This window comes from Oncorhynchus tshawytscha, linkage group LG02 (assembly GCF_018296145.1).
Source record: "Oncorhynchus tshawytscha isolate Ot180627B linkage group LG02, Otsh_v2.0, whole genome shotgun sequence".
Lineage (NCBI taxonomy): Eukaryota > Metazoa > Chordata > Actinopteri > Salmoniformes > Salmonidae > Oncorhynchus > Oncorhynchus tshawytscha.
Genome location: NC_056430.1, coordinates 54506540 through 54532425, shown reverse-complemented (window position 1 = coordinate 54532425; position 25886 = coordinate 54506540). Strand labels below are relative to the sequence as shown.

Genomic DNA, 25886 nt, shown 5'->3' with positions numbered 1-25886 from the left:
CAACGTATCAAACTTTTCAGAGGGGATGGATGTGATTTTGTTCAAAGAGAGAGATGAAGGAATATAATTACTTTATATAATGTTAGTGAACAAAGCATGAGAATGATTAGGGTTAATTTATTGTGCTTCCAATAGCACAATAAATTATTTTATAAACTACTTAACATTAGTAAATTACTGTGTATAAAGCAACATATTAATATAAAAAGAAATATAACAACTAACAGTAACTCCAAATCACCTCTGTCCTCTCACTCCATCATATACACTGAATGTACATGAACACTTGCTCTTTCCATGAAATATGCAATAACGTTATGTTGGATTACATGGAAAGTATATCCACATTTGTGAGTTCCCTGATTTTCCCTGGCACTATCGTAATAAATTATTTACATGAACACCTGTGCACAATCAAGAGCAAAAAGAGAGGCAGGAATGTTGCGTCTCAATTTGGGTTAGAGCATGTAATTTGCAAATTAGTTTAAATAGGTAGCACACGTGAGAATTTAGGACATGCGTTATTGCACACATGAGATTTCATAATTATTGAACACACCGCTCTTGTGCATAGGTTGGCAAATGTATTTCAAAACATTAACACGGCAAATGTGAGAGCAAAAAAACGAAAGCGCTTTGTCAGCAGGTGATGGGTTTGCTTGTATAAATGCATATCAGAGGTTGGCGTAGTGGTATTCTTTTTAAGGTTCTGCACATCAGTCTTACGCAATTCATCATTGATTGATTCAGTATTTGTGTTATTGATAACCACATTGCTATTAGCAACCTACTCATAAAAAATGTGTTGAATATTAGCCATAATAATATTAATGCTAATGCTCATTTAAACGAAAATCATGAATTATGATTACAAGTGTATATGGTTAAGCATGTTTTTAATCTGCGAGAGAAGCGCTACTCCTGGTGGAAAGACGCTGTACGGCACACGAGTTGCCGTAATGCGTGTCACGACGTAAAAAAAGTATTTAGTCAGCCACCAATTGTGCAAGTTCCCCCACTTAAAAAGATGAGAGAGGCCTGTAATTTTCATCATAGGTACACTTCAACTATGACAGACAAAATGAGAAAGAAAATCCAGAAAATCACATTGTAGGATTTTTAATGAATTTATTTGCAAATTATGGTGGAAAATAAGTATTTGTGTCAATAACAAAAGTTTCTCAATACTTTGTTATATACCCTTTGTTGGCAATGACAGAGGTCAAACGTTTTCTGTAAGTCTTCACAAGGTTTTCACACACTGTTGCTGGTATTTTGGCCCATTCCTCCATGCAGATCTCCTCTAGAGCAGTGATGTTTTGGGGCTGTTGCTGGGCAACACAGACTTTCAACTCCCTCCAAAGATTTTCTATGGGGTTGAGATCTGGAGACTGGCTAGGCCACTCCAGGACCTTGAAATGCTTCTTACGAAGCCACTCCTTCGTTGCCCAGGCGGTGTGTTTGGGATCATTGTCATCCTGAAAGAGCCAGCCACGTTTGATCTTCAATGCCCTTGCTGATGGAAGGAGGTTTTCACTCAAAATCTCATGATACATTGCCCCATTCATTCTTTCCTTTACACGGATCAGTCATCCTGGTCCCTTTGCAGAAAAACAGTCCCAAAGCATGATGTTTCCACCCCCATGCTTCACAGTAGGTATGGTGTACTTTGGATGCAACTCAGCATTCTTTGTCCTCCAAACACGACGAGTTGAGTTTTTACCAAAAAGTTCTATTTTGGTTTCATATGACATTCTCCCAATCTTCTTCTGGATCATCCAAATGCTCTCTAGCAAACTTCAGACGGGCCTGGACATGTACTGGCTTAAGCAGGGGGACACGTCTGGCACTGCAGGATTTGAGTCCCTGGCGGCGTAGTGCGTTACTGATGGTAGGCTTTGTTACTTTGGTCCCAGCTCTCTGCAGGTCATTCACTAGGTCCCCCCGTGTGGTTCTGGGATTTTTGCTCACCGTTCTTGTGATCATTTTGACCCCACAGGGTGAGATCTTGCGTGGAGCCCCAGATCGAGGGAGATTATCAGTGGTCTTGTATGTCTTCCATTTCCTAATAATTGCTCCCACAGTTGATTTCTTCAAACCAAGCTGCTTACCTATTGCAGATTCAGTCTTCCCAGCCTGGTGCAGGTCTACAATTTTGTTTCTGGTGTCCTTTGACAGCTCTTTGGTCTTTGCCATAGTGGAGTTTGGAGTGTGACTGTTTGAGGTTGTGGACAGGTGTCTTTTTATACTTATAACAAGTTCAAAGAGGTGCCATTAATACAGGTAACGAGTGGAGGACAGAGGAGCCTCTTAAAGAAGAAGTTACAGGTCTGTGAGAGCCAGAAATCTTGCTTGTTTGTAGGTGACCAAATACTCATTTTCCAACATAATTTGCAAATAAATTCATTAAAAATCCTACAATGTGATTTTTCTGGATTTTTTTCTCTCATTTTGTCTGTCATAGTTGAAGTGTACCTATGGTGAAAATTACAGGCCTCTCATCTTTTTAAGTGGGAGAACTTGCACAATTGGTGGCTGACTAAATACATTTTTTGCCCGACTGTAGCACAGGATTAAAATGAGCTCTGTCAGGACCAGTTTAATTCTGTAGTTCAAAGAGTGAGTTTTTAAAATCTTATTTGACAGTTGGGACTTATTTTAGGTTATTCAATGCACCTCAAAGAATTTGCACGCTTTCTTTCCCTCCGTTCTCGAATATTGTCCCTTTTGAACCCAAGTTGGATGGCGGCGCAAATTGGGGCTGACAGCAACAGGACGCTCTGTCTGTTTCTGGTTTGCGATATTTAACTCGCTTGAGGTTTTTCATACTTTGGGAAGAATTGCATGTGCCATATATATATCAGACCCGTCCTAATAGCCACATCTGAGAGCGCGAGCACGGACTTTGTAATTAAGAGGTAACTTGTTATTAATGAAAGTTATCCCCCCGAAATCACGCACACAGTCTGCATTGATGTTAAATGCGCAGCCCTTTGAATCCGAACACGCTTCTCTTAAGAGTAATGAATAGGAGAAAAATATTTACCCATCAATACCCATTTTATTCTCTGCAAGAGCAGTTGAGACGCCGACCTAAGGAAGAGATCATTGTAAATCATTGAAGGAGCTTGAAAATATATTTTGGTCATTGGAATGACATCAAATAACACTCCATTGGAGGATGTGATGAGACGATGGGTTAAAGAATATTCAGACTCAAACCTGTTTTTTGTTAGGGCAATATGTAACGTTACAAAGAAAAACAACTAATCTGTTAGAAATATTGCTCTCAGGGGTGTGTTCTGTACATCCATCAATGTTTTGCAGTCATGGTAAGACGAACATGTTGTGTCCAATATGGCACCTTGTTCCCTTTTTATATTGCACTACTTTTGACCAGAGCCCCTATAGGAAATAGTGGTGCACTATAAAATGAATAGGGTGCCATTTGGGATGTACCCATGGCCATAAAGTACCTAATATATGGGCATTTAATACTTAAAATACTTCATACTTAAAATCTCCTTCTAATCCGAGCACTTCAACTGGAACACCGAATTAGGGAAATGTTCTCCGCACTGTATGTTAATGAAATGTTGGCAATTCATGAAATCACTCTTCAGCACAAGTATTTGATACACTGACGATTTTGCAGGTTTGTCTACTTACAAAGATTGTAGAGGTCTGTAATTTTTATCATAGGTACACTTCAACTGTGAGAGACGGAATCTAAAACAAAAATCCAGAAAATCACATTGTATGATTTTAAAGTAATTAATTTGCATTTTATTTAATGACATAAGTATTTGATCACCTAACAACCAGTAAGAATTCCGGCTCTCACAGACCTGTTAGTTTTTCTTTAAGAAGCCCTTCGGTTCTCCACTCATTACCTGTATTAACTGCACCTGTTTGAACTCGTTACCTGTATAAAAGACACCTCCAACCTCTCCACAATAGCCAAGACCAGAGAGGTTGTAAGGACATCAGGGATAAAATTGTAGACCTGCACAAGGCTGGGATGGGCTACAGGACAATAGGCAAGCAGCTTGGTGAGAAGGCAACAACTGTTGGTGCAATTATTCGAAAATGGAAGAAGTTCAAGATGACAGTCAATCACCCTCGGTCTGGGGCTCCATGCAAGATCTCACCTCGTGGGGCATCAATGATCATGAGGAAGGTGAGGGATCAGCCCAGAACTACACGGCAGGACCTGGTCAATGACCTGAAGAGAGCTGGGACCACAGTCTCAAAGAAAACCATTTGTAACACACTATGCCGTCATGGATTAAAATCCTGCAGCGCACGCAAGGTCCCCCTACTCAAGCCAGTGCATGTCCAGGCCCGTCTGAAGTTTGCCAATGACCATCTGGATGATCCAGAGGAGGAATGGGAGAAGGTCATGTGGTCTGATGAGACAAAAATAAAGCTTTTTGGTCTGAACTCCACTCGTCATGTTTGGAGGAAGAAGAAGAAGGATGAGTACAACCCCAAGAACACCATCCCAACCGTGAAGCATGGAGGTGGAAACATCATTCTTTGGGGATGCTTTTCTGCAAAGGGGACAGGACGACTGCACCGTATTGAGGGGAGGATGGATGGGGCCATGTATCGCGAGATCTTGGCCAACAACCTCCTTCCCTCAGTAAGAGCATTGAAGATGGGTCGTGGCTGGGTCTTCCAGCATGACAACGACCCGAAACACACAGCCAGGGCAACTAAGGAGTGGCTCCATAAGAAGCATCTCAAGGTCCTGGAGTGGCCTAGCCAGTCTCCAGACCTGAACCCAATAGAAAATCATTGGAGGGAGCTGAAAGTCCGTATTGCCCAGTGACAGCCCCGAAACCTGAAGGACCTGGAGAAGGTCTGTATGGAGGAGTGTGCCAAAATCCCTGCTGCAGTGTGTGCAAACCTGGTCAAGAACTACAGGAAACGTATGATCTCTGTAATTGCAAAAAAAAGGGTAGCCTAGTGGTTAAAGCGTTCAAACCCCCGAGCTGACAAGGTAAAAAATCTGTTGTTCTGCCCCTGAACTGGCAGTTAACCCACTGTTCCTAGGCCGTCATTGAAAATAAGAATTTGTTCTTAACTGACTTGCCTAGTTAAATAAAGGTAAATAAAAATATCAAGTTCTGCTTTTCTGATGTATCAAATACTTATGTCATGCAATAAAATGCAAATTAATTACTTAAAAATCATAAAATGTGATTTTCTGGATTTTTGTTTTAGATTCCGTCTCTCACAGTTGAAGTGTACCTATGATAAAAATGACAGACCTCTACATAATTTGTAAGTAGGGAAACCTGCAAAATCGGCAGTGTATCAAATACACTGCTCAAAAAAATAAAGGGAACACTAAAATAACACATCCTAGATCTGAATGAAAGAAATATTTTTATTAAATACTTTTTTCTTTACATAATTTTTGTGTGATTTTGTTGTCAGCACATTCAACTATCAATGGAAATCAAATGTATCAACCCATGGAGGCCTGGATTTGGAGTCACACTCAAAATTAAAGTGGAAAACCACACTACAGGCTGATCCAACTTTGATGTAATGTCCTTAAAACAAGTCAAAATGAGGCTCAGTATTGTGTGTGGCCTCCACGTGCCTGTATGACCTCCCTACAATGCCTGGGCATGCTCCTGATGAGGTGGCGGATGGTCTCCTGAGGGATCTCGTCCCAGACCTGGACTAAAGCATCCGCCAAGTCCTGGACAGTCTGTGGTGCAACGTGGCGTTGGTGGATGGAGCGAGACATGATGTTCCAGATGTGCTCAATTGGATTCGGGTTGGGGGAAGGGCGGGCCAGTCCATAGCATCAATGCCTTCCTCTTGCAGGAACTGCTGACACACTCCAGCCACATGAGGTCTAGCATTGTCTTGCATTAGGAGGAACCCAGGGCCAACCGCACCAGCATATGGTCTCACAAGGGGTCTGAGGATCTCATCTCGGTACCTATTGGCAGTCAGGCTACCTCTGGCGAGCACATGGAGGACTGTGCGGCCCCCCCAAAGAAATGCCACCCCACACCATGACTGACCCACCGCCAAACCGGTCATGCTGGAGGATATTGCAGGCAGCAGAACGTTCTCCACGGCGTCTCCAGACTTTCACGTCTGTCACATGTGCTCAGTGTGAACCTGCTTTCATCTGTGAAGAGCACAGGGCGCCAGTGGCAAATTTGCCAATCTTGGTGTTCTCTGGCAAATGCCAAACATCCTGCACGGTGTTGGGCTGTAAGCACAACCCCCACCTGTGGACGTCGGGCCCTCATACCACCCTCATGGAGTCTGTTTCTGACCGTTTGAGCAGACACATGCACATTTTGGCCTTCTGGAGGTCATTTTGCAGGGCTCTGGTAGTGCTCCTCCTGCTCTTCCTTGCACAAAGGCGGCGGTAGCGGTCCTGCTGCTGGGTTGTTGCCCTCCTACGGCCTCCTCCACGTCTCCTGATGTACTGGCCTGTCTCCTGGTAGCGCCTCCATGCTCTGGACACTACGCTGACAGACGCAGCAAACCTTCTTGCCACAGCTCGCATTAATGTGCCATCCTGGATGAGCTGCACTACCTGAGCCACTTGTGTGGGTTGTAGACTCCGTCTCACGCTACCACTAGAGTGAAAGCACCGCCATCATTCAAAAGTGACCAAAACATCAGCCAGGAAGCATAGGAACTGAGAAGTGGTCTGTGGTCACCACCTGCAGAACCACTCCTTTATTGGGGGTGTCTTGCTAATTGCCTATATTTTCCTCTATTCCATTTGCACAACCGCATGTGAAATTTATTGTCAATCAGTGTTGCTTCCTAAGTGGACAGTTTGATTTCACAGAAGTGTGATTGACTTCGAGTTACATTGTGTTGTTTAAGTGTTCCCTTTATTTTTTTGAGTAGTGTACTTGTTCTCCCCACTGTACATTGACTTTGAACATGCACATTTTGAATGGTATTTTTTTAATTTTCCCCCACCAATCAAGTTGTGTACAGGCCTGCCCTGATTCAGAAAAATAATTTATTCATGAGTCAACAAAAATAGCTGTTATCTTAACTACAGGTTAATGAAAGCCAGAGACAACAACGTTGTAGACAACCTTGCTGTGGTCTGGAAAGGGATAAAGTAATATGAAGTCCTACATGCATATGGAGCGATTTCCGTGCCAACAGCATTTTTTTTTTTATTCCATAATTTAGAATTTGTATTAGGGTATTGAATTTAAAAGCATTTCGCTACACTGGCATCTGCTAATCATGTGTATGTGACCAATAATTTTGATTTAAATTTGAATGTAATATTTTTGAATATGTAATGCACAAATTTAATCATTGAATAAAACATTTAACTTGTATTTCATGATTTGAAACTGAATTGAATTAATATTACATTTCAGTTTTAAAATTCAAATTCATTGATATATTCTGTTTCAACATGGTAGATATTGCATTCAATGTCTGTGTATCAAGTTTACAAACTATCATTTAAAGTTGATATAAGTTTCATATATTAAACTTACGTTTAATGCGTTCAGATTCAGTTCTAAAATACAGTGCTCTAAATTCAGATTCAAAACCAGAGACATCCTGGTACTTTGCCAACCAGGAAAAGTAGAGGAGAACAGATAGAATCAAACACTCTTTGAGGTCTGAAGCCAATCTGGCATGTTACATCTATTTTCATCCTATGAATTTAGCTCTAGCATTTAAACTGTTTTGCCTATAAGCTATTCCTAAAAGCTAAGACTCTGGAACATGTGCCTTCTGTTCCCCTCTACAATGATCACAGGCAGCGCAGGACACGTTAGAAGGGAGTGTCACAAAACACGCCATTTGCCCCCCTATAAGAATATTAGCTAAAGCTTATAGGGATATATTCAGGAAGTTCATGTAAAGGACGACACGCTGCTTGCTAAACCATATACCGGGGTATTTTCAAATGGTTTTCAAAACCGTTGCATCTGTTTAAGTTTTTCTTTACATTTTAATATTTGTAGCTACTTTTTTAAGTAAATACCTGCAGTCAGCTTGTGCAATATGTTAGAAGATAAAGCCGTTTGTATTCTTCATTTCACCTGTCACATTATTTGACATTATGAAGCTTACCGTAGTTTCCCAGAACAGTTGAGTCAGTCACATGTTTGTTTGTAAATAGCACAACTGGAGAAAGCGAGAGCAGGTGAGTCCAACTTGTGTATTGATGGGTCACATTTATATTGAAAGTTTTTTTTTGCCTCAGTAGAGTGATCAGGGACATGCAACTATAGTTTTCCTTCACAGAAAATACATTAATGCAGCACATTCAGCAGAAAATAGCATAATTTTAATCTAATGACAACAGAAGTGCAACACTATTTGGCTGGCAGCCAGGCCAATTGAGGCTAATTGAGTGTACAATGAAAAAGCAAGGTGTTTTTGTGGCCCCTTATTGTAGCCCCTTATGTACTAAGCTGGTAGTACCGTAAATCCTGTAACGATGATATGAACATCTGGATACCCTGTTACTTGCTTAATGGGTAGGTTACTGCTTCCACCTGATTCAGCTCATACCGAGACTCAAACTCAGAACCTCTGCCTCGCAAACACACGACTGAAGCATTCCAACCCACGCGCTATTGAAAAATACCTTATTCAATTGTGCAAGGGACGACACTTCAGGCTGATGAGTGAGTTGCACAGATCCCCATCTGCTACATTCACCCCCCAAACTCAGTCCACAGTGACCCCAGTGGTTGAGCTCAGCACAACTGTAGATCCGTGTCCAGTGGCACTATTGTAAAGGGCGTCACGCTGCCTGCATAGCGAGTACTGCTTTCCCATCGACTACACTAATACAAGTCTTCAAGATCCAGCAAGGTTACTCATCAACAAAGTGTGGTTTAGTGATTCATGATTATGTGATGAGCAACCTGAAGACGTGTTAGTTTGACGAGTTAGTTTCACGTCTCCAGCAAAGGTACTCATTGTAAGGGTAGTGTGACTGACTGGGTTAAGACTGTGTTAGTCTGTTGAGCTGCCTAGGCATTGGTCCTGTTACTTGGATGGAGTTCTATAAGGAGGAGGTTAAAGGGGGGTGTGAAGTGTAACACCGATGGTTCGGTGACCACACTCGTGTGATGAGTAATTTGCTGAGACATGAAAGGTTGCATTATTTGGTGCACAGGAGACCTGGGTTAGAACCTCATCAAACTAACATGTCTTCGGGTCTCAGGCAAGGTTGGTCATCACATGCATGGATCAGCAAACCACCTCTGTTGCACAGAAGAGAAACTCACTCTGTAAAAATGTAGGGGGTGAAGTCCAAAGTTGTGCTATATATTCATTGGTTATGTCATAGCTGATATTTTTTAAGATAAATATTAATACATTACTATCTCAAATGCTTTTAATCTTCAAAAATGATAAGTAATGCTTAAATGAATATAGAAATAAATATATAACCCCAACATGTAACAATTTCAAATATTTTACTGAGTTACAAACTGTACAGTTCATATAAGGAAATCAATCAATTGAAATAAATATATTAGGCCCAAATCTATGGATTTCACATGACTGGGCAGGGAAGCCTTGCCCAGCCAATCAGAATGAATTTTCCCCCACAAAAGAGCTTTATTACAGACAGAAATACTCCTCACTTTCATCAGCTGTCCAGATGATCCCGCAGGTGAAAAAGCCAAAAGCGGAGGTCCCGGGTTGGCGCCGGTTGTCTGCGGTTGTGAGGCCGGTTGGACCAAATTCTCTAAAAACGACGGCGGCGGCTTATGGTAGAGAAATTACCATTAAATGATCTGGAAACAGCTTTGGTGGACATTCTTGCAGTCAGCATGCCAATTGCATGCTCCCTCAACTTGAGACATATTTGGCATTGTGTTGTGTGACAAAATTGAACATTTTAGCGTGGCCTTTTATTGTTCCCAGCGCATGGTGAACCTGTGTAATAATCAGCTTCTTGATATGCCACACCTGTCAGGTGGATGGATTATCCTAGCAAATGAGAAATGCTCACTAACAGGGATGATAAAAAAAATCAAAACCTTTCATATAAATAAGCTTTTTGTGTGCGTATGGAACATTTTATTTCATCTTGAAAAATGGACCAACACTTTACTTGTTTATATTTTGTACAGTATAATTAGTGATTAATGGGAATTTCAGATCAAAAGTGGGGTGACAAAGGGCATACATTGCACCCCCTAATCTGATAGTGGGGTGGTAGATGTCCAGACTCCCTTGTGGTTCTGCTCAGGAACCGAAATACATAATTTACACACACACACACACACACATACACAGGGAGGTCCGCTCAGACAGATCCAGCTCAGAGAGGCCGAGCTCATGAACTCAATCAGCAGCAGATTTGAATTTAGAATTGAAAATGAATGTGGAATGAGACTATGAATGTGGAATGAGGGCTATTCAACTATTCTTATGTGGGCCAAATTCAAACGCTAAAGCCAAATTCAATGGAAGACAATAAAATCCGCATTCCACACACCTGAAGGTACCACGCTCATCTGTACAAACAATAGTACGCAAGTATAAACACCATGGGACCACGCAGCCGCATACCGCTCAGGAAGCAGACGCGTTCTGTCTCCTAGAGATGAACGTACTTTGGTGCGAAAAGTGCAACTCAATCCCAGAACAACAGCAAATGACCTTGTGAAGATGCTGGGGGAAACGGGTACAACTGCACATGGGGACAAAGATCGTACTTTTTGGAGAAATGTCCAGGAGGGACTGGTACAATTCACAAAATAGATGGCATCATGAGGCAGGAAAATTATGTGGAAATATTGAAGCAACATCTCAAGACATCAGTCAGGAAGTTAAAGCTTGGTCGCAAATGGGTCTTCCAAATGGACAATGACCCCAAGCATACTTCCAAAGTTGTGACAAAATGGCTTAAGGACAACAAAGTCAAGGTATTGGAGTGGCCATCACAAAGCCCTGACCTCAATCCTGTAGAAAATTTGTGGGCAGAACTGAAAATGTGTGTGAGCAAGGAGGCCTACAAACCTGACACAGTTACACCAGCTCTGTCGGGACAAATGGGCCAAAATTCACCCAATTTATTGTGTGAAGCTTGTGGAAGGCTACCCAAAACGTTTGTCTCAAGTTAAACAATTTAAAGGCAATGCTACCAAATACTAATTGAGTGTATGTAAACTTCTGACCCACTGCGAATGTGATGAAATAAAAACTGAAATAAATGACATTCTGACATTCCACATTCTTAAAATAAAGTGGTGATCCTAACTGACCTAAGAAAGGGAAGTTTTACTTGGATAAAATGTCAGGATTTCTTATTTTACCTTTCATGTAGTTAATGCAGGTCGTTTAGTATTCAACAACCTGACTCAAACAGAGAATAATGCTATTTATGTCAGCTAACGGGACACCTACGTCAATATCCAGTGAAATTGCAGAGCGTGAAATTAAAAATATTGACTTCTTGTTAATCCAACAGTGTTGTCAGTATTCAAAAAGGCTTTAGGGCGAAAGCATACCATGCGATTATCTGAGGACTGCGCCCCACACCAAAATACTTATTCAACCAGCACAGGCGTCACAAATAGGGATAAAATAAATCACTTACCTTTGAAGATCTTCCTCTGTTTGCAGTCCCAAGGGTCCCAGCTACACAATGAATAGTCGTTTTGTTCGATAAAGTCCTTTATATCCAAAAAAGTCTGTTTTGTTGGCGCCAATGATCTCAGTAATCCACTCGTTCAACATGCATACAAACGAATCCAAAAAGTTACCAGTAAAGTTCATCCAAACAAGTCAAATGATGTTTCTAATTAATCCACAGGTACTCTAATATCTAAATAAACAATAATATTTAAGACGGAGAATAGTATGTTCAATAGGGAAGATAAATAACGAAGAGTGCGCACCTCATTCACGCAAGACTACTTTTCTAATGAGACACCTTGGAGTTCTTCCAACTACTTGCTGCTCATTTTTGAAAAAACAAGCCTGAAACCCTTTCTAAAGACTATCTCGTGGAAGCCATAGGAACTGCAGTCTTGGTCCTATCTATTTGTATTTCCCATAGGCTAGCACTGAAATGGCCTGTGACCTCAATAAAATAAAATAATTCCAGATGGATTTTCCTTGGTTTTCGCCTGTCATATTAGTTCTGTTATACTCAGACAATTTTTTTCAGAGTGTTTTCTATCCAATGCTACCAAGTATATGCATATCCTAGCTTCTGGGACTGAGTAACAGGCAGTTTACTTTGGGCACGTCAGTCAACCCGAAATTCCGAACAAAACACAGTCTCCAAAACAGGTTAAATGCATTTGGCAAAGGTGTATGTAAACTTCTGACTTCAACTGTATATTCATGTCACCAAATAACTGACTAAAATACACTGTTTTGCAATGGTCTATAGTAGCTCAACAGCACTCTCTCGGGTAGCACCATGGTATAGCCGTAGGACAGCTATTTTCTTTCCTCCTTTGGGTACATTGACTTCAATACAAAACCTAAGAGGCTCAGTTCTCACCCCCTTCCATAGACTTCCGTAGGACGTCATCCAACCTATCAGAGCTCTTGCAGTATGAACTGACATCTAGTCCTTCCAATCAAAGGATCAGAGAATGAATCTAGTACTGAAAACATAAGATACAGCTAGCTAGCACTGCATAAAGTGTGGTGAGTAGTTGACTCGGAGAGAGAAAGACAACAGTTTAACTAATTAAAGAGAAGAAGCAGAGCGAGAGAGAGAGCTAACTGTATTTCGTTAGATTTTTTTCTTCATATTTTACCTTTCACTTAGTTAATGCAGGTCATTTAGTATTCAACAACCTGACTCAAACAGAGAAGAATGCTATTTATGTTAGCTAACTGGCAAATGCTTTCAGTTTTATTTATTTATTGCCATCGGGACCCGCCGGTGTAACTGCTAAACTGCTTGCTGTACATGGATTGGCTTGTGGGTGCACTAATGCGTTAGTTCTAGTTTGTTGACTATAATGTTAATATGGTGACAACCAGGGGTTGGAACCGGTTCAGGGAACAGAACCAAAAAACGGAAGATAACAAACATTTTCAAGAATCAGAACCATTATTATTATTATTTTTTCAACAGTTTTTTCCAGTCCCACAAGAAAATGCAACAAAGTGATGTACTCAAAATGCAAAGGCCCTCTGTCACTCAGAAACGTATTCCGCTCCTCTGTAGGTATAATTATGTGGGCCTAATTCAGATGATGCTGTCATAACAACATCCCCCGCACTTCAAGCCAAGTGTCCTTCTCCACCCTCTCTCGCTCTTGCCCCAAAATTTCAGTCGCACCCTACACTCGTCTGTCCAATGTACAGTGGGGTAAAAAAGTATTTAGTCAGCCACCAATTGTGCAAGTTCTCCCACTTAAAAAGATGAGAGGCCTGTAATTTTCATCATAGATACACTTCAACTAAATCCAGAAAATCACATTGTAGGATTTTTAATGAATTTATTTGCAGATTATGGTGGAAAATAAGTATTTGATCACCTACAAACAAGCAAGATTTCTGGCTCTCACAGACCTGTAACTTCTTCTTGAAGAGGCTCCTCTGTCCTCCACTCGTTACCTGTATTAATAGCACCTGTTTGAACTTGTTATCAGTATAGAAGACACCTGTCCACAACTTCAAACAGTCACACTCCAAACTCCACTATGGCAAAGACCAAAGAGCTGTCAAAGGACACCAGAAACAAAATTGTAGACCTGCACCAGGCTGGGAAGACTGAATCTGCAATAGGTAAGCAGCTTGGTTTGAAGAAATCAACTGTGGGAGCAATTATTAGGAAATGGAAGACATACAAGACCACTGATAATCTCCCTCGATCTGGGGCTCCACGCAAGATCTCACCCCGTGGGGTCAAAATGATCACAAGAACGGTGAGCAAAAATCCCAGAACCACACGGGGGGACCTAGTGAATGACCTGCAGAGAGCTGGGACCAAAGTAACAAAGCCTACCATCAGTAACACACTACGCCGCCAGGGACTCAAATCCTGCAGTGCCAGACGTGTCCCCCTGCTTAAGCCAGTACATGTCCAGGCCCATCTGAAGTTTGCTAGAGAGCATTTGGATGATCCAGAAGAAGATTGGGAGAATGTCATATGGTCAGATAAAACCAAAATATAACTTTTTGGTAAAAACTCAACTTGTCATGTTTGGAGGACAAAGAAGGCTGAGTTGCATCCTAATAACACCATACCTACTGTGAAGCATGGGGTGGAAACATCATGCTTTGGGGCTGTTGTTCTGCAAAGGGACCATGTATCGATTACACGGACGACTGTTCCGTGTAAAGGAAAGAATGAATGGGGCCATGTATCGTGAGATTTTGAGTGAAAACCTCCTTCCATCAGCAAGGGCAGTGAAGATGAAACGTGGCTGGGTCTTTCAGCATGACAATGATCCCAAACACACCGCCCGGGCAACGAAGGAGTGGCTTCGTAAGAAGCATTACAAGGTTCTGGAGTGGCCTAGCCAGTCTCCAGATCTCAACCCCATAGAAAATCTTTGGAGGGAGTTGAAAGTCTGTGTTGCCCAGCAGCAGCCCCAAAACATCACTGCTCTAGAGGAGATCTGCATGGAGGAATGGGCCAAAATACCAGCAACAGTGTGTGAAAACCTTGTGAAGACTTACAGAAAACGTTTGACCTCTGTCATTGCCAACAAAGGGTATATAACAAAGTATTGAGAAACTTTTGTTATTGACCAAATACTTATTTTCCACCATAATTTGTAAATAAAGTCATTAAAAATCCTACAATGTGATTTTCTGGATTTTTTCTCTCTCATTTTGTCTGTCATAGTTGAAGTGTACCTATGATGAAAATTACAGGCCTCATCTTTTTAAGTGGGAGAACAATTGGTGGCTGACTACATTTTTTTTGTTGCCCCGCTGTATGTTAAAAGCTTGTCTGCTCCTTAGCAAGCTGCTCAATCTGCACTGATTGGTGAAGTAATTTTATGTCGAGCTAAATTAAAAATATATACGGTATATTTAAGAGTTTTAAAAAGGAACGCAAAGGAACGATATAAATCATTATTTTGGGGGGGTTCAAACCGGTTCAGAACTTTATTTTGCTGGTTGGAACAGTATAACGGAACAAAAATCCCAGGTGAAAATAATGTAGGCTGTGTAGCAGTTATGGAATGACAGTTTCGCTTGGAGAGGTTTTTGTTCCTGGTCACAGACAGCTGTTGTGTCGTGCACTGAAGTCCACAAGTGAAGGGAAAAAGTGAGAGGAGGAGATCGTGTAGATGCGGGAAGGAATTATACAAAGAGCAAAAGTGATGATGCTGTTGTATGTGGCTCTTATGAAAGTGAACTGTGTGCGAGTGTATTCATTCCCCCGATTCTGTTGCAAAACGTTTCGTCAATGTAAGCTAACGGTGAGGAACCTATCTTAATTTGTTGAATAGAAACTTTCAAAAATTAAATAAAAACTTGTTTTAGTTTTTGCAACTGTTTGGACTAATGATTACACCCCAGATCAGCTAGATGCAGGCAATAGTGTTCAAGGCGGTATTGAATGTATCATTGTCACCTTGATTACTCCAATTTTTGGCTCTCGAGCTGTTTATGAACTTTCATTTGTAGGCTAGATTGTAGCAACCTAATGATGTGTATAGGGCAAATTAGAGTCAAGTATCATGTAACCTATCAACGTTACATTGAGCTGGGTGGATTGAATATGAATGATAGTCATCCAATTTGCTGTATTAGAAATAAGAAACAAATCCCTCATCTTAAACGGCACCGACTGTCAGTGTTTTAAAATGATCGTTTGTAAACTTGATACACAGACAATAGAATATTGAAACTGAATATATAAATTCGGAATTTAAATATTCAATTGAATTTTAAAACTGAATGCAACATTTATGAATTCAATTTGTGCATTACAAATTCAATATCCTAATACAATATTTCTGTTGGCACTGAAATCGCTCCATACATGCGTACTACTCAGCTAAAGTGGCGTTCTGTTGCCCGAATTCTCATAGACCTACAGAAGGTTGTGTTCATTAGGGCACACCATAGGAAAAAGTTTTCAAATTCTAAACAAAATATGTGTTTAATGGATAGGTCCAGGCAGTCCCTCCCTTTTTGTCTGTTTTCTTCCATTTGGTACCTAATGAACACAATTGTGTTAATGTATTTGTTTCTTTCTGCTGTGCCCTGTATTCCAGTGATGCTGCAGCCTTTCGACTACGATCCCAACGAGAAAAGCAAACACAAGTTCATGGTGCAGTCCATGTTGGCTCCCCCCGAAATGACGGACATGGAGGGAGTGGTGAGTGTGTCCCATCACCCGTCCTCACACACGCACACACACACATACTAGAGAAGAGATTCACCAATATGAAAATCTGGGCTGATAATAATAACAGATAATTTACCTGACCACATATGCTCTTATGGCTGATATATCATCCATACCTGACCATTTTCTACCGATATAACGAATATATTGTGCATACCTGACACACACACACACACAAATCAAATCAAATCAAATCAAATTTTATTTGTCACATACACATGGTTAGCAGATGTTAATGCGAGTGTAGCGAAATGCTTGTGCTTCTAGTTCCGACAATGCAGTAATAACGAACAAGTAATCTAACTAACAATTCCAAAAAAAAACTACTGTCTTATACACAGTGTAAGGGGATAAAGAATATGTACATAAGGATATATGAATGAGTGATGGTACAGAGCAGCATAGGCAAGATACAGTAGATGATATTGAGTACAGTATATACATATGAGATGAGTATGTAAACCAAGTGGCATAGTTAAAGTGGCTAGTGATACATGTATTACATAAGGATGCAGTCGATGATATAGAGTACAGTATCTACGTATGCATATGAGATGAATAATGTAGGGTAAGTAACATTATATAAGGTAGCATTGTTTAAAGTGGCTAGTGATATATTTACATCATTTCCCATCAATTCCCATTATTAAAGTGGCTGGAGTAGAGTCAGTGTCATTGACAGTGTGTTGGCAGTAGCCACTCAATGTTAGTGGTGGCTGTTTAACAGTCTGATGGCCTTGAGATAGAAGCTGTTTTTCAGTCTCTCGGTCCCAGCTTTGATGCACCTGTACTGACCTCGCCTTCTGGATGACAGCGGGGTGAACAGGCAGTGGCTCGGTGGTTGATGTCCTTGATGATCTTTATGGCCTTCCTGTAGCATCGGGTGGTGTAGGTGTCCTGGAGGGCAGGTAGTTTGCCCCCGGTGATGCGTTGTGCAGACCTCACTACCCTCTGGAGAGCCTTACGGTTGAGGGCGGTGCAGTTGCCATACCAGGCGGTGATACAGCCCGCCAGGATGCTCTCGATTGTGCATCTGTAGAAGTTTGTGAGTGCTTTTGGTGACAAGCCGAATTTCTTCAGCCTCCTGAGGTTGAAGAGGCGCTGCTGCGCCTTCCTCACGATGCTGTCTGTGTGAGTGGACCAATTCAGTTTGTCTGTGATGTGTATGCCGAGGAACTTAAAACTTGCTACCCTCTCCACTACTGTTCCATCGATGTGGATGGGGGTGTTCCCTCTGCTGTTTCCTGAAGTCCACAATCATCTCCTTAGTTTTGTTGACGTTGAGTGTGAGGTTATTTTCCTGACACCACACTCCGAGGGCCCTCACCTCCTCCCTGTAGGCCGTCTCGTCGTTGTTGGTAATCAAGCCTACCACTGTTGTGTCGTCCGCAAACTTGATGATTGAGTTGGAGGCGTGCATGGCCACGCAGTCGTGGGTGAACAGGGAGTACAGGAGAGGGCTCAGAACGCACCCTTGTGGGGCCCCAGTGTTGAGGATCAGCGGGGAGGAGATGTTGTTGCCTACCCTCACCACCTGGGGGCGGCCCGTCAGGAAGTCCAGAACCCAGTTGCACAGGGCGGGGTCGAGACCCAGGGTCTCGAGCTTGATGACGAGCTTGGAGGGTACTATGGTGTTGAATGCCGAGCTGAGGTACAGCTGGGCCTGAGGTAGTGCCTGAAAAAGCATCTCCCCATCTGCACACACACATCCCATAGGGCCTAGGCTGATATCTGGGTTCTAAGGTCACACCCTGAGGAAGATAAGGACGAAGAATTGATAGCGGATCAGTGACCCTAGGCCCACAGCCTGGAAACATTCCTTTTAAGTGAGATTCTTTTTTTTTTACCATTCCTCTCCCTTACCGAACGATTTGTCCTGTCTGAAATAGTTTCATTTGGCCAGACCTAGCATCAAACCATACAAACAGTGCATGAAATATCCACTGTCACCGCTTTGTGTGTGGTCTTGTTCTCTCTCACACAATATTTGTCTGTATTTCAGTCTTGTTTGCATGCAGTAGTAGGCCTAATCAATCTCTTGTGGGCTTTCTCTGCAGTGACAGGACTCTTGAGAATTTGGTTTCATATTGCGATTAAGAAACACACACAGGAATGGTGAGAAACTAGACACCGCTGAGCCTGAAATCAAACCAACGCTTTTGTCAAGCTCTTGATTGTGACAGAACAGAAAGGTTAGATAAACACTTCACACAAGTGGAGGAGGACAATGGGAAACAAATCTCACTGCCGGTAAACCACTGTCCAGTGTGGTTTCCCTTGCCATTGCTGACAAGTCTTGGCTGTGGTCTCTCTCTCCCTCCATGTTTCTCTTCTTTGTGGCCTGTGGATATGGCAGTTGGTGCAGATGGGGAGATGCTTTTTCAGGCACTACCTCAGGCCCAGCTGTACCTCTCCCTACTCTAACCCCCATTTTCTCTCTGTCTCTCTCCACCATGTCTGTCTGCAGTGGAAGGAGGCAAAGCCAGAGGAGCTGATGGACTCCAAGCTGAGGTGTGTCTTTGAGCTTCCAGCGGAGAACGAGAAAACGGTGGGTCCCATAGTCTCTCTCACCTCGCCCTCTCCGTCTTCTTCTCTCTTGCAGTGTTTCTATATGTACTTGTCTCTCTTTGTCTTCCTATCACCCTCCCTCGGTCTTTCTCTTTATTGCTTCGCTGTCTTTTCTCCTTCCCTCTTTCAGTGCTCCTCTCTGTTCTCATCTCCTTCTGTCATCCTCTCTTTCCTCTTCTGCCTCTCACACACACTTATTTTTCTCTCCATCTCAGCCATAACACGCCTGTACAACAGGTGATAAGGTCTAGTGGAGAAAATCCCTGTCAGCCTGTCATCGGGACAATGTGCCGTGGAGAAGAGGCAGAGCTCCCCTTGCCAAGCCCCAGCCATAGCCATAGTTCCTTGGGCCACTCACTTGTCACACAAGGTTTATTATTGTTCTGATTACTCTGCAAACCACACTCGGCTCTTAGGAGATCATTTCCTCCCGGGATGAGCAGAAAATATAATCCCCGTAAACAAAATGAAGGGGAAAATGTGCTTGGGCTGTTGTTTTTTTGTGTGAATTATGAACAGCGAGATACAAAAGCTGGTTACCATTTTCACTCCAAACTATGTGGCACAACGTTGCTGCTCCCAGCCATGTATCTCTTTTTGGAAGCTCCCCGGGTGGATTTGGGGATTGTGTGTGGGGGTGCTCCCTCTATGTGCGCGTGTGTGCACCTGCCTCCCTGTGCGTGTGTACGTCATGACTGCAATCACTACCAGCCGGGCCTGCAGCTGAAGAAGTTACCAAATGCAGTTTCCCAATTGTATGACATCACATTTGAAGTATGTTTCTGCATATGTACCGAGATGTTCAAATAAACTTAAACCCTCCTACCCCTCCACCCACAGCATCATGACTTGGACGCCAACAAGATGATGTCGTCCAACCTGCTCAAGTCGGAGTCATCCACACTGTCCATGAAGTCCATGAGCTCCACCCTGGACGATGGCGAGGTGAAGAAGATCATGGAGGAGTGTAAGAGGTTGCAGATGGAGGCACAGCGGCTACGGGAAGAGAATAAACAGATCAGGGTAAGTTATTCTGTGTCCCAAATGCCCCCCTTTGTAGGGAAAAGGTTGCCATTTGGGATGTGGCTGGAAAAGTAACCCCTATCAAATTCACTGACCGGGATATGAATGTAATGACTCAATCAATGGCTATGTATCAATAATTTAAGAGTAAAAAATGTATGAATCAATCCCAGATTGCCTCTTTAAAGAGAAAAGGCGACGAGTCTGACTCAGAAGCAGCCCACTTCCCGGCGCCCGCCACCTCCCCTTTTAAGTAGTGCCAGAGGCGGAATGGCTCTTGGCAGCTCCCGTCCCGGGGCCCAGATTAAACTAACAGAGACCCCCACCCGCTGTTGGGAAATGAACTGTGTTAAAAGCTGGCGCTTGGCGGAGTCCAAAGGGGCTTTGGTGACGATTTAGGATGAGGATAATACTGATGGTCATCCCCCCCCCTCTTTCTCTCTTTCTATATTTTTTTCTCTTTCTCCATATCTACCTCTACCCCCACCTCCCCATATCTCTCCCCCTCTATCCCTCTCGCTCTTTTCCTCTCTCTCTGCCCCCCCCTTTCCAGGAAGACGATGGCCTGCGGATGAGGAAGAGCAGCATGATGTCCTCCCAGCACTCCTCCCACTCCATGGTGAAAGAAGAGGGGCTGAGCCTGCGCACGGTGGCCCTCATCGTGCTCTTCTTCGTGGTCGGAGTCATCATCGGCAAGTTGGTCTTGTAAGAGCGAGTGTCAAGCGAGAGACGGCCAACCGCATGCTTTCGGGGGATTGAAACAAACAACGGATTTGGGATTTTTGGTATTCAGAAATGCCATATCAATGGGGAAGTTTTGAAATCGTTCATTTATGTACTAATAAAAAAAGGAGATACAAAAAAAATCCATCATGTTATGAACAAACCAACGAGAGAGTTAAAAAAGCATAATCATTCTGGCCTTCCTCCCAAATACTTGCACCACTGATACAAGATGACGAGTAGGAGGAAGAAAAATGCAGATCATTAACCAGGTTTCCATCCAACTTTTTTTATGCGAGTAAAGTACGTTGGATAAGTGTCACGACAAGCCGGATGGAAACAGCAAATTTGTCGGTAAACTTTCCAAATGTCGACAAACCAAAATACACTAGACAAGGTGGGATCTTTTTGTGTCAGTGAGAAGGTGGTGGAGATGCCTTTATGCACAAATATTGATATAATAACCATAATTTCGAAGTAAACATGGAGTCACTCGATGATCTAGTTTGTGGTCCTCCGACTATGACTCGGGAAAGCATTCAGTTTATTAGGCTACAGATGAAATAAGTTATGATGAACTTCACAGGGTGGTGAAAGTGCACGGTGATGAGCTTGATGCTCCTTTCCAATAAATAGAGGGGGTCTTATTCTGCTGACATGATCATCGATGCTTGGCTGCCATATGACAAAAATAATCTTGCTCTTTTGTCCATAATAATCTCATCATGTAGTAATAAGCTTTACCCACACTGTATCTGCAAGATTTTGGCTAGACTGCACGTGCCAAGACCAGAGTGGGCACATTCGCTAGGCTATGTAACGCAACAGTTTTTGTGACAAAACCATCAGTAGATTTGAAAATGCGATGGAAACCTATTAAAAAATATATATATGTACAGTATATTCGGTACATGGGAAATTTAACTGCAAAAGTTATTTTTATGTGCCCTATGTCATCAGCACAGCCTTTTATCCGTCAATTTGATGGAAACATCTCTGGTGGGAAAATGTGCATAATTTTTTTATGCCGATTTTAGAATATTCGCATGATTATCTGTCGCCAATTGGATGGAAACCTAGCTATTGATAGTAATATAAAGCAAAGGATTTTCTAAACACCGGTGGGTGCAGTTGAGTCAGTTTGCGTTGTGTGAATGTCCTTTTCACATATTGTTTATTTTTCCCAGAGGCCAGAGGCATACTCGGTGTAAAGAATCGATAGTAACCCTCTAGTAAAGTGATGTAAGGTGCGCAGAAAATGATTGACAGAGATGCTTCAGAAAGTAGGTAACCCCACCTATTTCTGAAGCATCTCTGTCAATCATTTTTTACAGGAGGTGAGCCAAAAAGAGTGCTGCGCACCTTGCATCACTTTACTAGAGGGTTATTATCGATTCTTTACACTGAGTATGCATTCGGCTTCTGGCAAAGAGGAATAGCTGCTGCATTGGCAAAAGCTAATGGGGATCCTTGTAAACCAATACGCACAGGGCTATTGTCAACCAAACTGACTCGTCCAATCAGGCTTTGCATAGACCGGCGATTGGGGAATACCCTTAATCGATACAGCAACCCCCCCGCCTCCCCCTTATGTTTGTCCAAGTGAGAACATTACCCCTCCCCTTTGATTGCAAATACCCAAGTTGGCAGTAGATTCTTGATTGCATGCGTCCATAAAAGATTATTACTTTTTTGGGACATTTTTTATTTAATTTAATTGCTTTTATCATTGTGATGTTTCTTTTCAGCTGTAGGTTTGCACAACTCAATCTTCAGATTATTATTATTGTTGTTTTTTTGTAGCGTTTTTATGATTTGAAAGTTGTTGTTTTTTGTAGGGATTGAGGCATTATTTAAAAAATAATGCAGCTAAATGAACTCCGGGTTGGTTGGGACTGGGTTACTGGATGTAAGCCTTTTGCCTTGTGACCACTATTGGTAAGTTATTCTATGGCAGGAAGGAAGTGACGAAATGGGAGAAAAGGTGCATGTAGAAGTGAATTAGTTTTGGTGAGGTCTAAACCAAAAGTAATGTGCAATACTGCTGTCAGATTTAGGCCTGTGAGTCGTATGTCAGGGATATTGGTCTGTTTCTGCTTTTTTGTTTTGTCGGGTTTTTTCCTTCTCCAAGCCCATACATTTGTTGATCTTGTCAGGCAAATGGGTGTGAGTCATCATTTGAATGGTTTATGCTGTCTGTTCACCGTGCTGTGACAGTCTACTTAACTCTTAAAGAACACTTCTCCAACTATATGGTCATTGTCTTCATCAGCCCCACTACAGTCATCATCAATAGGTTTTGATGCTTGTTTATTTGTTTCTCATTGAACTGTTATACCCATCACTGCACTGAAGTCATGTTAATTTGAATGCACTATATTCTCAAGAATGCTTTTTCCCAGTATCTATCAATGTAACTGTTTTGTTAGTTAGCCAACTCACTGCATTTAACTCACAAAAAATGAAAGCACACAAAAGCTATATCCTGAAGGGACCATTCTTTACTATTTAATCGTTTTGTCCTTAACAGGATTCATGTCATACACTCAATTTATTTCATCTCACTGTTGCCTATTATGGATTAAAGAATGGATAACTTGCAGATGGAGGTATAGAGTTGAGGAAAGCGAGAGAGTGTAACCTACTGTATCTATCTACGTGTGAGCGGAGTGAAGGATAACTTGCTGCTTAGGGAGAGGGCAGAACAGGCCTGAGCTAAGTCTTCCTGACCGTGAGTCACAGCTCGCTGTGTAGTCACGTGAGTCACGCGTTAGCCAGGCTACCATCCCAGGAGTTGTGGAAACACTACAATTAACCTGTCCTGGAGTATCTGACCATCACCGTGATCGATGTAAACAGTCAGGCAACTGTTTTGTATGTATATAAATATCTAAGAAAAATGCATATTCCTAGTCAAGTAGTCTATGGTGTATAAAAACCAACCTTGTTGGACTATGTAGCATCTTAATAAATTCAATGAATAAACCCTCTACCAAATTGTGTGAAGTTATTTCTACTTTGTTCAACGAGCCATCCGGCCCATACTCCATCTGACTGAGGAAGATGAGTACAATACAGCCCTGTTGACAGGTTTCATCTAGCTAACACATTAGGTTGTCACAAGTCAGTTCAAATGTTTCTGGTGTTTGGTGTCAAGCTTATCACTGTCAGGAGGACAGTTGGAAGACACCACTTTCCCAGTCAAATAATTTCTTAAATATTTGAGAGGGGTAAATGTCAGCATCTGAAATTAGCATTCCCCTCGCAGCCAATACATCACCACTGATATCTATGGCTACATTAGTGAGCTTGTTCATTTTTGCTTTATTTGGCTGCGGTTCATTTATTTTTTACTTTGAAAATAAGGTTTCCTTCTGGTAATTAATGACCACTTGGCCTTTAAAGTGTGGTGTTGAATAAGAAGTTGTTTTATTCATATTGTATCTTTAACACCCTGCAAACTTTGTCAGCACTTGAGCTTTCGGTAGTTAAGCATGAGTTCAGTGAAGTGTGCTCTCAGGACGACCTCCGAGGTGCACCTGGAGTCTGTAGCAACTGTGGAGTTTTAAGTTGGTGGGGTTTAGGTACATCTGGAGATACCGTTGTTGAAATTACCCCTTATTAATTTAAGTGTTTCTATTCAGCTTGAGAATTGTGTAATTTCCAAAGAAAAATCACAAAGGAATGTTCTCAACTGTGATAATGATAATCGACCGCATGCGATGTACCTGAAAGCGGGAATCAGAAATACCCCTTAGCATTGCCACGGGGTTGATGTGACAATTTTCCATTGAAATGTTTATATACACTTAAAGGTGGAATTTACACCAGAATACTTGTCATAGAGATTTAGGAGGAAATGAATGGTTTCCAATAATTGTCCTCACAGACTGACCTTATGCTAGTCTGGTGGATAAAACACTACAGACGGTTTTTACCCACCGTGACCACAGATGTTCAGAGTTTTGGCCCTTGATTGGGTAAGTTGCAGTGTACAGCATGGCTATTTGAATGCTGGCAGACTGATGGAGTGGGTCCAAGACAGTGCCCGTCTATGGCTAAATTGCCTTTTAGGCCTGAATTATCTCAATCCCAAATTAGGTAGTGCTAATGTCGAAACCCATAAGCAAAACTCTAGGTAGCTAGCTGACGCAATTTATATTCAAACAAGAAAGATTAAGGTTACAAGGATGTAACTGTCCTCCAAGAAAATGTATCCTCTGTAGGATGAGACAATGAGGTGTGTTGAAGATCAGGACTGTATCCACTTGTGCTCCAGTTTAATGATTATCCTCCCCCTCGGGGGTTGTGACTTCCACAACACTGCGTAAGATTACATGGATAGTCAGATTTATGATAAGTTTGTTTAAAATGACCCATGCTTTGCAAGAACAACCAATTCACTAATAATCCTGTTTATATGGATACATCTGAAATCCGGCTGATGAAATAATAGCTGAAAATCAGCAATTAAAATAAACATTCTACTTACGTTTTTTTTTTTTGCGAAGCTGAGTTTGGACATATAAAGTTTGTATGCGAAAACTATTTCTAAGATGCATACTTAAAATGTTTCAAAACTCACTTCGCTCACACTACCAGTGCTGGCACATGCACAGATCAAATGCACCGCTGGAATTCCAATTAAGCCATTTACATTGCTTAATAATTCAAAAGATTGCTCAGAAAACCAGCTGTTTTTCTTACTTTGATTTTGACCTCACCGATTAAGTAAATCAGAGTAGTGTTTACAGGACTATTGCCATAATCGGTATAATATCGAATGATTCATGTGCATTTAAACTGACTCACTATCTCTCCCACCACTGTTTCAATTAATCTGGTACTCATTGAGGTGTGTGCTACAAAACGGATGTATGGCTGTGTTTCTAAGTTGGAAAACATATAAAACATTACTGTCCAAGTACACTGCATTCAACTCTGCATCAAGCACACTTATTCCCCATCAAATAAGTTTCTTGGTGTTAACTGTATACCATAAATAGTGTTGGCAAAGAACGGACTATTGTTTAACTTTTGCTCAAATTCATGGGGAAAATAATCCTCCTTCCAACAGCTTGAGCAACAAATAAACTAGCATATGTTCAGCTTTTATTTGTTTTTCCTTGCAGACCTGTAAGCTTAACCCTGAACATTTTGAACGGCCCTCAAGGCAGAAATATTTTGACAAAGAGACAGATTGCATACATACAACCCATTTCAACCTGTAAATATG

The 25886-nt window shown here is 41.8% G+C and overlaps 1 protein-coding gene across 1 annotated transcript in view; it reads left to right on the top strand.

Moving 5' to 3' along the window:
• Nucleotides 1-23640, top strand: part of LOC112267023 (vesicle-associated membrane protein-associated protein B) — a 43745-nt gene extending 20105 nt beyond the window's left edge. Inside the window, exons 3-6 of the mRNA XM_024445027.2 lie at nt 16203-16306; nt 18804-18884; nt 19745-19927; nt 20481-23640. Coding sequence (XP_024300795.1) covers nt 16203-16306; nt 18804-18884; nt 19745-19927; nt 20481-20636 — 524 coding nt within the window. The 3' untranslated portion in view covers nt 20637-23640. The remainder of the gene's footprint in view (nt 1-16202; nt 16307-18803; nt 18885-19744; nt 19928-20480) is intronic.
• Nucleotides 23641-25886: the final 2246 nt, after the last annotated feature.